Source organism: Condylostylus longicornis, unplaced genomic scaffold, assembly GCF_029603195.1.
Source record: "Condylostylus longicornis isolate FDR11 unplaced genomic scaffold, ASM2960319v2 ptg000013l, whole genome shotgun sequence".
Taxonomy (NCBI): Eukaryota; Metazoa; Arthropoda; class Insecta; order Diptera; family Dolichopodidae; genus Condylostylus; species Condylostylus longicornis.
In genome coordinates this window covers 14,410,027-14,423,371 of record NW_026577982.1, presented here as the reverse complement: position 1 = coordinate 14,423,371, position 13,345 = coordinate 14,410,027, and the positions used below count along the sequence as shown (strand labels likewise).

The 13,345-nt window shown below is 23.3% G+C and overlaps 2 protein-coding genes across 5 annotated transcripts in view; one reads left to right on the top strand and one right to left on the bottom strand.

Moving 5' to 3' along the window:
- The window catches only part of LOC129605397 (probable serine/threonine-protein kinase DDB_G0282963), a 51,132-nt gene extending 44,675 nt beyond the window's left edge, over window positions 1-6,457 (top strand). For all 4 annotated transcript variants that reach the window (XM_055515140.1, XM_055515141.1, XM_055515138.1 and 1 more), the window contains 5 exons: window positions 3,992-4,170; window positions 4,345-5,071; window positions 5,143-5,755; window positions 5,918-6,091; window positions 6,159-6,457. In XM_055515140.1, coding sequence (XP_055371115.1) covers window positions 4,122-4,170; window positions 4,345-5,071; window positions 5,143-5,755; window positions 5,918-6,091; window positions 6,159-6,269 — 1,674 coding nt within the window. In that variant the 5' untranslated portion in view covers window positions 3,992-4,121 and the 3' untranslated portion in view covers window positions 6,270-6,457. The remainder of the gene's footprint in view (window positions 1-3,991; window positions 4,171-4,344; window positions 5,072-5,142; window positions 5,756-5,917; window positions 6,092-6,158) is intronic.
- Window positions 6,458-6,479: 22 nt separating this feature from the next.
- Window positions 6,480-11,323, bottom strand: LOC129605176 (uncharacterized). The gene is made up of 8 exons (XM_055514766.1): window positions 11,077-11,323; window positions 10,854-11,005; window positions 10,560-10,742; window positions 10,287-10,496; window positions 10,044-10,220; window positions 9,687-9,979; window positions 9,504-9,626; window positions 6,480-6,561 (listed from the first exon to the last, which is right to left on the bottom strand). Exons 1-8 carry the CDS (start codon window positions 11,321-11,323, stop codon window positions 6,480-6,482), a joined length of 1,467 nt encoding a protein of 488 aa, XP_055370741.1.
- Between the last annotated feature and the right edge of the window lie 2,022 nt (window positions 11,324-13,345).

The window sequence follows — 13,345 nt, the reverse complement described above, 5'->3', positions numbered from 1 at the left end:
AAAGTGAAATTTGTTATATTGCGATACATCAAAGATAATTGTTAATTTTTTTGAACTTATAATTAAAGAAGTTTTTAAAAATATGAGCAATATACTTAGTTTTAACACATCTAACTCAATTGATAGAATTAGACATTATTTAATGTTGTAATATTCAAACATTGCTTTTTGCAATTCCAAAATCAATCTTGCTGTCAATGACCTTTGAATAATTTGTTAAAAGTTCATGTTCATATGTACCTAAAGTTCATGTATATACCTACCTAAAAAATTGTAAGTACATGTATGTACACGAACACATACATAAAATTAAATATTTGAAAAACAAAATAATTTGCAAAATGCAATTAATTGTAATTAAGCGCTTGTCCACATGCATATGTGTGTTTACACTTATTAGACCCAAATCGAGTAGAAAAACTGCAAATAATTTTACAAATTCATCGAATTTATGTTTTTGTTTTTCCACACATTTTAACATTTTATTTAACATCATTTATAATTAACAGTTATTTTTTATTATAATAACAATACGTACATAAATAACAGGTACAAAAAGTGTTGACGTTTTGTAACAAAACCTAAGTATATGTATTTTTCCAATATTGTATAAAATTTTATTGTCATTGTTGAATGTTTTTTAGCCCGTTTTCTTATTATAAGTTGTAATTCTAAAGATTAACACGAAAAAAAAGAAAACTAAAAGAAAAAAAAATTATACAAAAGAAAAAACATGAAAAATATTTTGTTTTTATTTTTCTCTCATGACCCAATACGGTACACATAAAAGTTGAAAACTGACACCTTTTAACAATTTAACCTCACCTATTTTGATAATGCAATACAAAATACTGAAAAGTACATAAAGCAAATTACATTCTTTAACGGATACGTATACATAAGATATTACGTTAATTGTTATTGTTGGGTTACGATGCGCGTAAATTTAAATTTATTTTGAAAATAAAAAAATTTAAATCATAAATCTATTGAAGGTGTTACTAGGTCATAACGCTTTTTTATATTACAAACTTGCGTAAGCATTAAATTATAACGGTGAAAATACTTCTTGTTAGAAAAAATTTTACTATTTTAGTATGTTTTCAACCAAATATTTTTATTAAAAACAAAAAATATGTTTACTGGTTTCAATTTGCTCGTTTGTGGTTCTGTGTCCACGCGTCTGTTTGTAAAATTGCTGCATTCTTTAGAATACAAAACTTTTGTGACTTTTATGTTTATTATCTTACGGATATGCAATGGAACGTTGTTTAAAGAATATGTTTAAGGAAATCGTTCAACCAACATACGAGTAATACAGATTTTTCGCCGAGAGATATGCAATTATTTTTTTATAAAACTGCTTGTGAAAGTTGTTGATAACATATAAACTTTCATATAGGTCTATAATTCCACGTAGGGGTGTTTTATGAAGTAAGGATGATATTAAAATTATATTATTGAATATCGTTGCCCTTTTAAGTTTTTATTAGGAGTTAGGGTTTCTTCAATTTATATCACTTATCCTTTTTTAATACATAAAATTTTTTTAATAAATAAAAGTTCAAAGCGAATTTCGCCAGATTGTTTATCTATTTTTGATCAAATATTTCACCAAATAAATAAAGCTAAAAAAAGTAATTTTTTTCTTTCAAACTTTTTGAAATAATTTTTCACTATATGGGATAAAAACAATAAAACGTCATTAAAATCAAATTCATAAAGTACAAAAAAAATAAGGCGCCAAATACAGCATGCTGTTAAAGCGAGATATTCTTGCAGATTTCTCAAGGTCATAATTAATCATTTTGTTGCTTTTGGCATTGTTACAAAACTAAAAAAATCTCTTCATTTATTCCAAAAAAAAAAATTATTATTAAATAAACATGTTGTTTTATCGCAATTTTTATGTACTCTAACACCTAGGAAGTTTAAAACAATTTCTTTTCAACATAAATATTCAGTTTACTCTTTCACAATTGAAATTCAAATAAAGCAAATGAAATGGGAAAAAAGAAATGGGGAAAAATAAAAAACAAAAATATAGTAAAGAAAGTTTTGTTTCCAAAACAATAACTATTATGTACATAAATATTATGTTGTGCAACCTTTTATGAATCAAGCAAGTTTTTATTGGTTTTTTTTTAAGTTCATCGAAGCATTAACATTGCAGTTTTAGAGCTTTTTGTGTAAATATTATGAAAAATTTATTATATGTACTCTTAATAGATGTACAGCCCTGTAATCTATAATTCCCTGGAAATAAAAAAAAAGATTCATTTAAAAAGTTTCTATTACAATAAATTACTATTAAATAGTAAAAAATAATTAAATATTAAATAACAAAAAGGGCTTTCCTTAAAATTTTCCTCCTAACTCTATAATAAAAGTAGAAAAATTCGCTTGCTATCCACTATCTCTTAAGAAACAGTTCATACTGAAAAAATTTTATAATTTTCTATTGATAATCTTTGATATTTGCTGAAACTACTTTTAAATTAATTTTACAGATAATTAAACTTTGAGAATTATATAAAAAATTACATAAGAAATTTTCCCAAATTTTGTATGAAATTTTTCTACATTAATTTTATTTCATTTTTTCAACACTAATTTATTAAGATTATGTAAACACAAACCATTAAGCTAATGTCAAAGCTAACATCAATGTTGTCAAATAATAATGGAAGCATAATTTTCACAAAAACAAAAAGTTTACTGTTGAAGGTGAACTTAAAAAAAATTTATATTTTAATGTCAAATAATTTTGTTATATATACATAAATTCCAGAAAAACTTAAAATTAATAAAAAAAAGGCGAAAATTAAAAAAGATATTTATTTAACATAAATTTAACATAAATGTCAAAATTATAAGAATTAATGGGAATTTTGGAATACAAACAAATTGATTTTCATATTTTAATTCCATAAACATGGAAGTATAAAGTTTTATTATGAGATTTTGAGTTTAATATGTCAAAATAAATTATTTTTCGTTCAAATAAACAATGTGCATATATACATATGTACATATGTATATCAATTAAGTTTTATTTTTTCTCATAATTATTCTGAAAACTTAATTAAATCTATTCAACTTAAAATATTTAAATAATTGTTATTTGTAAAAGACATCTTATTTTGTTATGCTTATTTACATAAACAATGTCAAAAACTATCAAACGCTGCCATGGATATTAACCAGGACAGTGGTGGTGCGTATATAAAATGTTTTAGGGAAGTTTACAAATAAAATTTCATTATAATAACACCAAATACTTATATAAATAAGTTTTTTGAAATACATATATAACAGATAAATTGTTGTTGGTTAAAAGTAAATTAACGTTTTTTATATTATTATTTGCTATCGAGTTGAAGACAATATAATTATTAATATTTCGTTGGAGTGAGTAATTTTAAATCAAGCAACATGTCAAATATCAACATATGTAAAACAACAGTATGTAAAATAAATGTTAAATAAGTAAAACGATTATTGTATTAGATCGATTAGTTTTGCGAATCAATAATCGATTCTTAAATTTTGTAATTTTAATTGCAACTTCAAACTTTAACTTTTAATTGATCATGAATTTTTTTTGGTATTTTTGTCATTTTTATATTTTCTTAATTAAATTCATAGAGTTTTATATGACCCAGAGCACGAATTTTATAACTATAATGTATCGCATAATATTCTTTTCGAATCTAAGCTGTTATATTTATACAAAATACAATCATTTCGTGTTCATAACGTCACGTAATACGGAATCGCATTGTATATAGCCATTAACCAATTTTTAACTTCTTTTAATGAAAAGCAGGAAATTGAATTATGTACTTTAAATTAATATTTTTTTTTTCTGTTTTTTACTTCGAATCATAATTTTACTTCGAAATATATAAATTTCGATCTATATTGCTTAAATTAAGTTTTAATACAAGTTTAAACATTTTCTAACGTTAATTTTTTTCTTCTTTTACAGATTCTTTCTAATTTCTAAAATTGAAGTCCGTTATAATCAATAAAACCAATTTATATAAAATAACTGTTCGTAATAATAGTTATAAAAATACACCGAAATAGTAAAAAATTGAAATTTATTCTATAGCATCATGACATTGTATTGGTGGAATCATTGGTTTTGGATTACAGTGGTTAGCGGTAAGTTTAAAAATGTTAAATGCTATATAATGAATAATTCGATTCACCTGATAAATTATTACCGAAAAAAGTATTTTAAATAAATTTCTTAAAAATTTTATTTATTCAGCTATCTTATAATATGTATGTATGCTTGATAGTAACATGTTATTAATATATTCCAATGTTTTACAGTGCTCGCTACGTTACCGTTTACATCCGTCGCGACATATCCTTTAAATGGTCCATCTGTAGAACAAATTGAAGATCAAAATAATAACAATAATAATGCAAAGTTACCACTCGAATTTCCATTGCCAGCACAAACAGATGTAGATGATATAATAGCAGGAAGTGAAAATATTCCAAGAACTTTATTAATAAAAGAAGAAATTATTGAAAAATTAAATAGTGGAAAAGATGATAGTTCAATATCTTCGGTAGCAGTGCCGTCTTTGTCATCAACGTCATTCCAATCATCATCATCATCATCGTCATTATCATCATCCGCCCAAGAACTTTTACCCAAAATGGAAAATCAATTAATTGATAGAAGTGTTAAAGACATTGACCATTCAGTTCAGCATAAACAACAACTTAATAATAATAATGATGAAACTATCAAAACAAATATTAATAGCAACATGAATGTTACCGATAGCAATAGTAATAGTAATAGTGATCGTAATAGTAGTAAAAGTGTGATACAATTGATTCCAAAAGCAATTAATCAAAAAAATAATCATGAGAATTTAAAGGAATTGGATTCACATACATCGGAAAGTGAAATATCATCTTCAATTCTTCATCAAAATTTAAAAAAACAACAGGAGTCATTAGATGTAGTTAGTTTCGATAATAATAGTAATCATAGTATAAGTAATAGTAATGATACCAATAATAGTAATGTTAGTAAGTTAAGGTACATATGTTTAAAATTATCGAAAATTTTAACAATTAATTTAAAAATTTATTTTATTTCTAAAATTTTAGTACAAATATATCATTAGGTGAAAAAATACATGAGCAATTAAAAATCTCAACAACTCCAAGCCCATCAACTACAGTCACAACTACTGGAGCATTTGGAAAAGCAGTATCTCATATAATGCAAGTTACAAAAGCTTCTAGTAAAATAAAATCGAAAACTAGCATAAGCAATGGTGACAATGGTAATAATAATGAAAATGTATCATCAATTCTAACTAATTTAGATGAGACGACAATAGGAAGTGATGCTATATCTATGACAACAATATTACATCCAGTTGATCTTGGAAATAATAATGAAAATAGCAAAAGTGAGGATGGTTTCGATTCTGAATTAATAAAATCAATAAATAGCAGTAATCATGATGAAATGACAGGAAAACTTCCAATTACATTAGAAAATGTCACAAAATTAAGTGATAAAAGTTTAAATAAAGATGTAGAACGTGTACGTAAATCAAAAGGTTTGTCATCAGAATATCGTGATGCTTTTATTAATAATTACTCAGCCGATTCAAAAAGTTTATTAACAAGATCAGCAGGACAAGAAGAGGATTTTAATGAAAGAAATCGTTTAGATGATAATGGTGGAAATGTTTCGTCAGAAGCATTACAGGTAAACTGTGACTTATTTTCTTAAAAATGTTGTTAATTACATTGCTGATTTAAAATTTGTCAAATATGATAGATACTGCTTACAAATATTGCGCTTTAACATAATATAATTGACATAATTATTTTAATTATTACTTAAAATTTTTTATCTACTTTTTTTAAGCGAGCTTACGTAATGGATGCTGGTACTATTTCTGGCATATGTTTATCCGTGTTGGCGATATGTTGCGGTGTTGGAACAGTTGGAATTGTTTTATATCGTCGAAGATTTTTAAATAAACCACAAGCATTAAGTGAACCTGATTCAAGTGTGTACATCGATGATAGTACAATAAGGGTATAAAAAACTTTTTTTTTAAAATTCTCAATTTTGTTAAAATAACATTACATTATTTATTTTTTAGGATAATTCTGACGAGATGTACAGCTTAGATAATGATTCGTTCCTGAACTCGTTGGAAGCAATGACGATACAAAACTATTGGACTGACACAGTAAAACACACAAAGCTTTAAAAATCGCGATAATGAAAAATGAAACTTAATAAAGAAATTAATTATATATGTCATAATTTATACGTGTAACACAAATATTTATTATAATTAGAATTTAAAATGTAAAACTGGAGTTTTTAATTGGAAAACAGAAAAGAAAATATAAACAAAATTTTAATGTTCTTTAAAAAATGTGACGCTTTTAAATTGAAAAAATGTCTACATAGAAAATTATTTTAAATTTGCAAATTGCTCTTCTGTTGCAGGATTAAATTCACTTACTGTATTAAATATGGAATGACCCTTAGCGTCACTTTTTGTTAAATTAAATGCATAAAACTACACTTAAATAATGTACTAATTATTGATTACATTTAGTTAGTAATGTGAAAGTACGAAATTATAAATTAGATTTTATTCAAATTTTCAATTTTATATGTGATAATCTAAACAAAAACAAAAATATGTAGTTAAAAAAATGCCCAAAATCATATAATCAAAAAAAATTTTTATTAAATTTCAGAATAAACTTTAATGCTTGTTTTTTTTAAAGTTAAATTTATTTCGTTAAAGGAAACTTATATAACAAAATATTGTATTAGTACTAGGAATTGTGTCAAACGTATTGTATTGAAGATCGAATTTGTGTATTAATTTAATATTATATTCTCAGTATATTTCCAATTTAAACTGAATAACTTTTTAATTTTTACAATTCGGAAACGTTTTTGTTTTGAAAAAAATATTTAATACAGATTTTTTTTTGGTAATTCCTTTATTTGAAATTTTAAATTGAAATCATATGTTATAGATATTTTGAAAAATTCAATTTTAATTTAGATCTTGATTTTTTGATCAGTCTATTTTAAATTTATACATGCCACGCATTCGAAAATTCAGCACTAGTTCTGTAGCAGAAATATTTAAAGTGTAAACGCATTACTGGTAATGCTAACAGAAAATCAAATTTAATTTGAAAAATAGAGCTTGCATTTTAATAAACTTTATGTCATATTGTAAAATTATATAACGTTTCTAATGCTTTATTAAGTTCTTTAATTTATTACAATTAACATAAAAGTGCTTTTCTATTTTTGTAACTTAAATAATTACAAACCTCTTTAGTTTTATAAAATTACATTGTAATAATTTATTGTATTACAAAAAGTAACAATAATTTATTATGTTTAATATACACATGTATTTTTTTATATGACATATACACTTAAAGTTTGTTTAACTAAAATTTTATTAAACTATTGACATTTAAATTTTCAAATTCAAATAAAAAAAGAAAAAAATAGAATTGTAAAATTTTTTTTTGTTTAATTTTTAAGAAAAATGTTATTAATGTTATTATAATTAAATTATTTTATTAAATAACACTTTATATACTAATGCAATAAATAAAAAATTATTTTTTTAACAAAATGTAAAAAATAATATTATGAAAAAGTTTTTATAGCATTACATAAGAAAATATGTAAAGTATTCAAAAAATATTCAAAGAAAATTATGATTAATTACTAATTTTACTATTTATATTAAGACACAAAGTAAAATATTTATAAAAAAATGTAATCATAATATTAAAACATGTACTCCAAATTAAATATAATGATCTAACATATTAAGATTGTAGGTATTATATCAGAAATATAGAAATCTCAAAAAAAAATTGACAAAATAACTTGTGTTTATTGAAAAAGAATATTTTGTTTCTGATTAATTTTATATAATTTACATAGTTTTATAATTTCAACGCAAAAATATTTGTTGCATTTAAAATAAATAATCTAATTTTTAAAAATTTTAGAAATAATAAAACTAATTGTAAAAAATAAAGTTAGAAAATTATTTTAATTAGCTAATTTGTTCATTTTAATTATCAAATATAAATTTGGTATGAATTTGCTTTATTATTTACTAAACAAAGTGATCAAAAATTGTATTTAAAAACTTTCATAAAACCAGAAATTTATGTATTTGTCAATAAATTGCGTCCTTTTTAGAAGTTAAATAAAAATGTTATATATAATAAAAATATAAATAATATAATTTCAGATTATACACAAAAATGTATTAATTATGCAAGGATTTTATTTATTTGTTCATATAAAATTCTATTTATATAAATTATTTTATTTAAGAAGGGAATAAAAACTATAAAAAAAATCAATTCCAACACTAATTCAAATTTAAATATTTTATATTAAAAACTTAAAAATGCTATACATATGTATATTTTAAGTTATAAATTCATATTGTTTAATAAGTATTTATCTACAGAGAATATTTAATTCTCCTTTACAAAATAATATATCTTTATAAAAATGTTTTGAAATTAAATTTTCCTCATTTAAAATAATATTAAAACTGCTTTAAACTATAATTATTGTTAAGGAAAAATTATATTATATTGTATGTACCTCGTTTTTAATAAAGTTGAATGTTCAAAATTATTTTGAATTAGTAAAATCAAAATACTGTTGAAATCGGGCTAGTTTTAAAAAATATAATAAAAAAACATCTTAAGTAATAATTATTTAAAGAAAAATCTCAATATAATACTAATAGACATATTTATATATAAATAAAATAACATATAAAGGAAAATTATATAATAAAACTAAAAATATGAAAAAAAAGTTTGTCCAATTGTTGTTATATTTGACATTTTTATTACAGAATATTATGTTCACTATTTTTATTTGATAATACAAATGATAATTTCAATTCTTTATAATAAGTTCTCATAATAATTAAATTTTGTTCATCTATAAGTAATTTAACTGCGAAACGTTACTTGCACACCAAAATAAATTCGCTATTTAATTCACACCTCTATTCAATAAATTTAACTTTTAAATATGCAAGTTATATTTAAAAAAAAAATATATACATATATCCAAGAATATTTTATAAGCATACTTAGAATTTCGTTCTTTTGATTCCTTCATATAAACTTTCAATTGATTATTAAAATTTTGTGCCATTGCTAAAAATTTTTTAATATTTGCTGCTCTTTTAAATCTTTTAATTAATTTTCTAGCTTGCCTGTATTGTTTTGTTATTCCATCATATTTTTTTTGAAGAGTCTGAGCTTTAATTACTTGTAAAATTGATAACAATGTCCAAATAATATTTCCAATTGAACGAGCCGCTTCATTAAAATAATTTTATTATTAAAAAATTATTCAGCTGAATTAGAATAAAAATTTTAATATCATACAAATCCTTCCTTTTGTAGCATACTGAACACAATCTTCTAGTTTACCATGCTCCAAATGATACTGGGATATTAAATGCAATATAAAAGTTTTTTCAATAACATTTTTACTAAATTCTAACCATTTCTCTAGTCTGCTAACTCGTCGCCTGTTAAAACATTTTTGTTTATTATTATCAGTATTGCTATAAAACTCATTGCTATTTTACTTATATGCCACGAATTCAAAATCAATTGCATCAGGTTGAACAAAAGTTGATTTATCTCCAAACATGTATCGTTTCGATTCTTTTTCTTTTACAGGTACAATGTTTAAGATTTTGTATAATCGAACTTCTAATTCATAGTTCATAATATCATCTGGTATTTTCAGTTGGTCCAAATAAGCCAAAGCAATGGTATTATAAACTTCACACATAAATTCGTATTTCCATGGCATAACCCTCTTTGTTTTGATTATAGTATAATTACTCATAAAATTTTCAACATGATTTCGAAGTTTCTAATAACAAATTAAATAAATGAAATAAGTTTTTTGCACTTTGGATGAGTAAATCATTGCCTACAACCAGTTCTTCTTTTTTGCGTAGTTCTTTGATTTTCTTTAGAAAATTAAACATATCACGCCTTGTTTGACTTTGTATTCGAAATAAATGCTCTTGCTTTGCTTTTTCAAGTAACTGCTTATCTGGACACACTTTCAATTTTAAATTATATAATGGATCACGATTTTGTAACATTTTCTAAAATTAAACTATTAAATTAAAATTTGTAAAGGCAATTTAATTGTAACTCCAATTGATAAGTACCACAAATTTTGTAACTTGTTCAAATTTGTCTTCAATTTGATGCTGTAGCTCTTTAGTACTAAAGGGTGTTTGTTTTAATAGCAAAGTTTTATTATATCTCAGTTTCGATAAGAACACTAAATCAGCCCAACTTCGTCCAATATATTTTTGATTTGCTACTTTGTAAGATAATTTTCTTCTTTCATGTTCACGTGGGTGTAGCAATTTTTCCTTTAATTACATAATGCCAATTATTCTAAAACTTAATTTATATACATAATAGTTGTTTCTTACTGATTCAATTTCAATACTTTCCACATCACATTCCCCTGCATCCAATAATTCTTTCCATCTCATTTGCTTTACTGAAGCTGCTTCTTTTCTCATAATTTCTCCAACTTTAAGAAATGTATTGTAATTCTCCAAAGCAAATGTTCCAAGTTTCGAACTTAAGCTTTGATCAAATATCGTGTCCATCTTTAATGATATAAAATAAAAATTGTTTTGAATAAAGTATAAAGAAGTTACGAATAAATATGGTCACTTTGGGTATCACTTATAATATTATTAATTATTCAATAGGCTTACCACACATATTTTTTCTTTAAATGCTTTCAATTTGCCACCCTCAAATTTTCTTGAATTATTATGTAGAGAGCTAAGACATTCCTCAAGTCGATTTTTATAAAATTCAGCTTCTGAATATTGCAAGTTAATAGGGCAATCTAATCGCTTTAAATCTAACAAATTTTGATATAAGAGCATTTTAAAGTAGTTTAGAGCATTTGAAGAAGAACTTTTAATTATTTACCTAGAGCAGTTGTTGAATCTTGTATTGCTTTATCACTTTTGGCTGTTTGTAATAATGCAAGACTTTTATTATGTAAACATCCAGTATCATTTTCATTGAACATCAATGATTTTTCATAAAATAAAATTGATTTGTCTATAATATCTCTTTTGCTATAAAATTTTCCCCATTCTCGGTATATCATTTGTATCGTTTCATCATCCCATCTAATACGATTCCATTTTTTCGAATTTCCATTGTATTCCATAATTCTGCAATTCAAATGGTAATATTTTTTCTATTCTTCAAATATTAACCTTATCTGTTTTTAAAAGTATGAATTTGGCCAACCAAAGATAAATTATTAGAATTATTAAAAAATTAAGTTACAAACTATTTTCTATTAAATTTTTAAAATAATTTTCGAAAAAAAAATGAATACAAAATTTATATTTGTATTTGGATATTTAATATTCAAATATGATGATTGAAAAATCACTAGATTTAATTAAAAATACTGTAAAAGTATTTGTTGAAAAAATATTGAATGCTCATAAGATTGGTTGCTTGTCGCAAAAGACTTATTATTGTATAGTACGTCTGATACGGTTTACGGATCAAATAAACAAGCAAATATTCAATTCTAATATTTTTAGAAGATCGCAAATTTCTGTACGCTGTGAATTTTTCGAAAATGTTATAAAGAAATATATGTATAGTTTGTTCTTTGAGTAACTGGTCGTTTCAACACTGATATTCTTCCTAATTTTTTAGTTCCAAATTCTTGAATTCTATCGAAACATAATGTCTTACTTTTATTGCGAATCCTGCATGACCATAGAATTTATATTTTAAGAACTTGAATGAATTTCATCTTAATTTAATTTTGATGTTCGCTGTTTTTGTTTTAGTAAAAATAGTGTAATTTAATTTTGACCTTATACTTTATAAAAATATATATATTTGTAAATAAAAGTGTGCAAAACATTATTAAATTCAATAATCCATAAGAATCAAACCCCTCAATTCAATAATCTTGTTTAATTCTCAGTATAATAATGATTTTTGGAGGAATATTTAGAAATACATTCTTTTCATACACAAACATACACGTACATGAAAATTTCTTTATAAACACACAATTTCCTTAACATTTCAATTTAATTTAACGTTAATAATTTGGTTAAGTAATATGAAAAAAAAAACAGTATTCTTTCGATTCTATTATTAACTACTGTTTCGTACACATTTTACTATGCACCCTTGTATAACATCATAATATATTTTTGGGTGCATTCCAAAAAAATTTTGAATTGAAAATATTTTTATTTACAACTCACATCAACCGTTATTTAACGCTTTGCCATATATGCAAAAGGAATAATGATTTTTTTTGTGTTCTAATTTTGGGGCAAAAAAGCAATGACCTCCGATAATCCGTCATAAATCGTCCCTTTAAATCCCTTTTATGTTAAAGAATAAGAAAAAAAAATATGTCATAAAAAACTGAAATTTTGATTAAATAAAAAAAACCAAATTTTTTTTTTACCCTACTCCCAAAAATTTTTAACCAGAAGCAAAATTCGTCACAATTGACTCATTCCATTTTTCTTTTCTTTTGATAACAAAAAAAAAATACATAAATATAGTAGCTTGCATTTTATAGCATTCCCGTCCGTTTAAAAAATTTTTGTTTTGTTTGGCTCAAGAAACTCAAGAACAGAAACATTATTTAGATTATTGCCATAATTTCAAACTATTTTATGTGTTCTTAATAAAAACTTATTCATTTGAATTTCTAATTTAATATCATAAATCAATCAAATTATTATTTGCAATTAGTCATACTTTTTAGAATTCCTAAAAATGCTTTTTATAAACCATTGGCAACAGATAGAAAATGCTGTTAAATAAACCGGGCTAAACATTTTTTCATTGCTCTTCCATTTATGATTAATCGCGCCAAAACCTAAATTCTATATTTCGTGCAATATTATTTTTACATGCATTCATGTTGTATTCTTTTTTTGTTCTCAAGGACTCAATTTCCTCAAATACACTTCACATATTTTCATAACATAGAGAAGCAAAAAAAAAGAACGAAATTGCTTTCATTAAAATTATTCAAATGAAACAGGATACTTACATCTAGCATAGCACATATATAAATATACATACATGCACTTGCATAAAAAATATAAGGACATTCCAATTATTCTAGTTGTAATTTGATTTTATTTTTTTTTTCTATTTTGTTTTTACTTTTTTTGATTATAATCATCGCATTTTA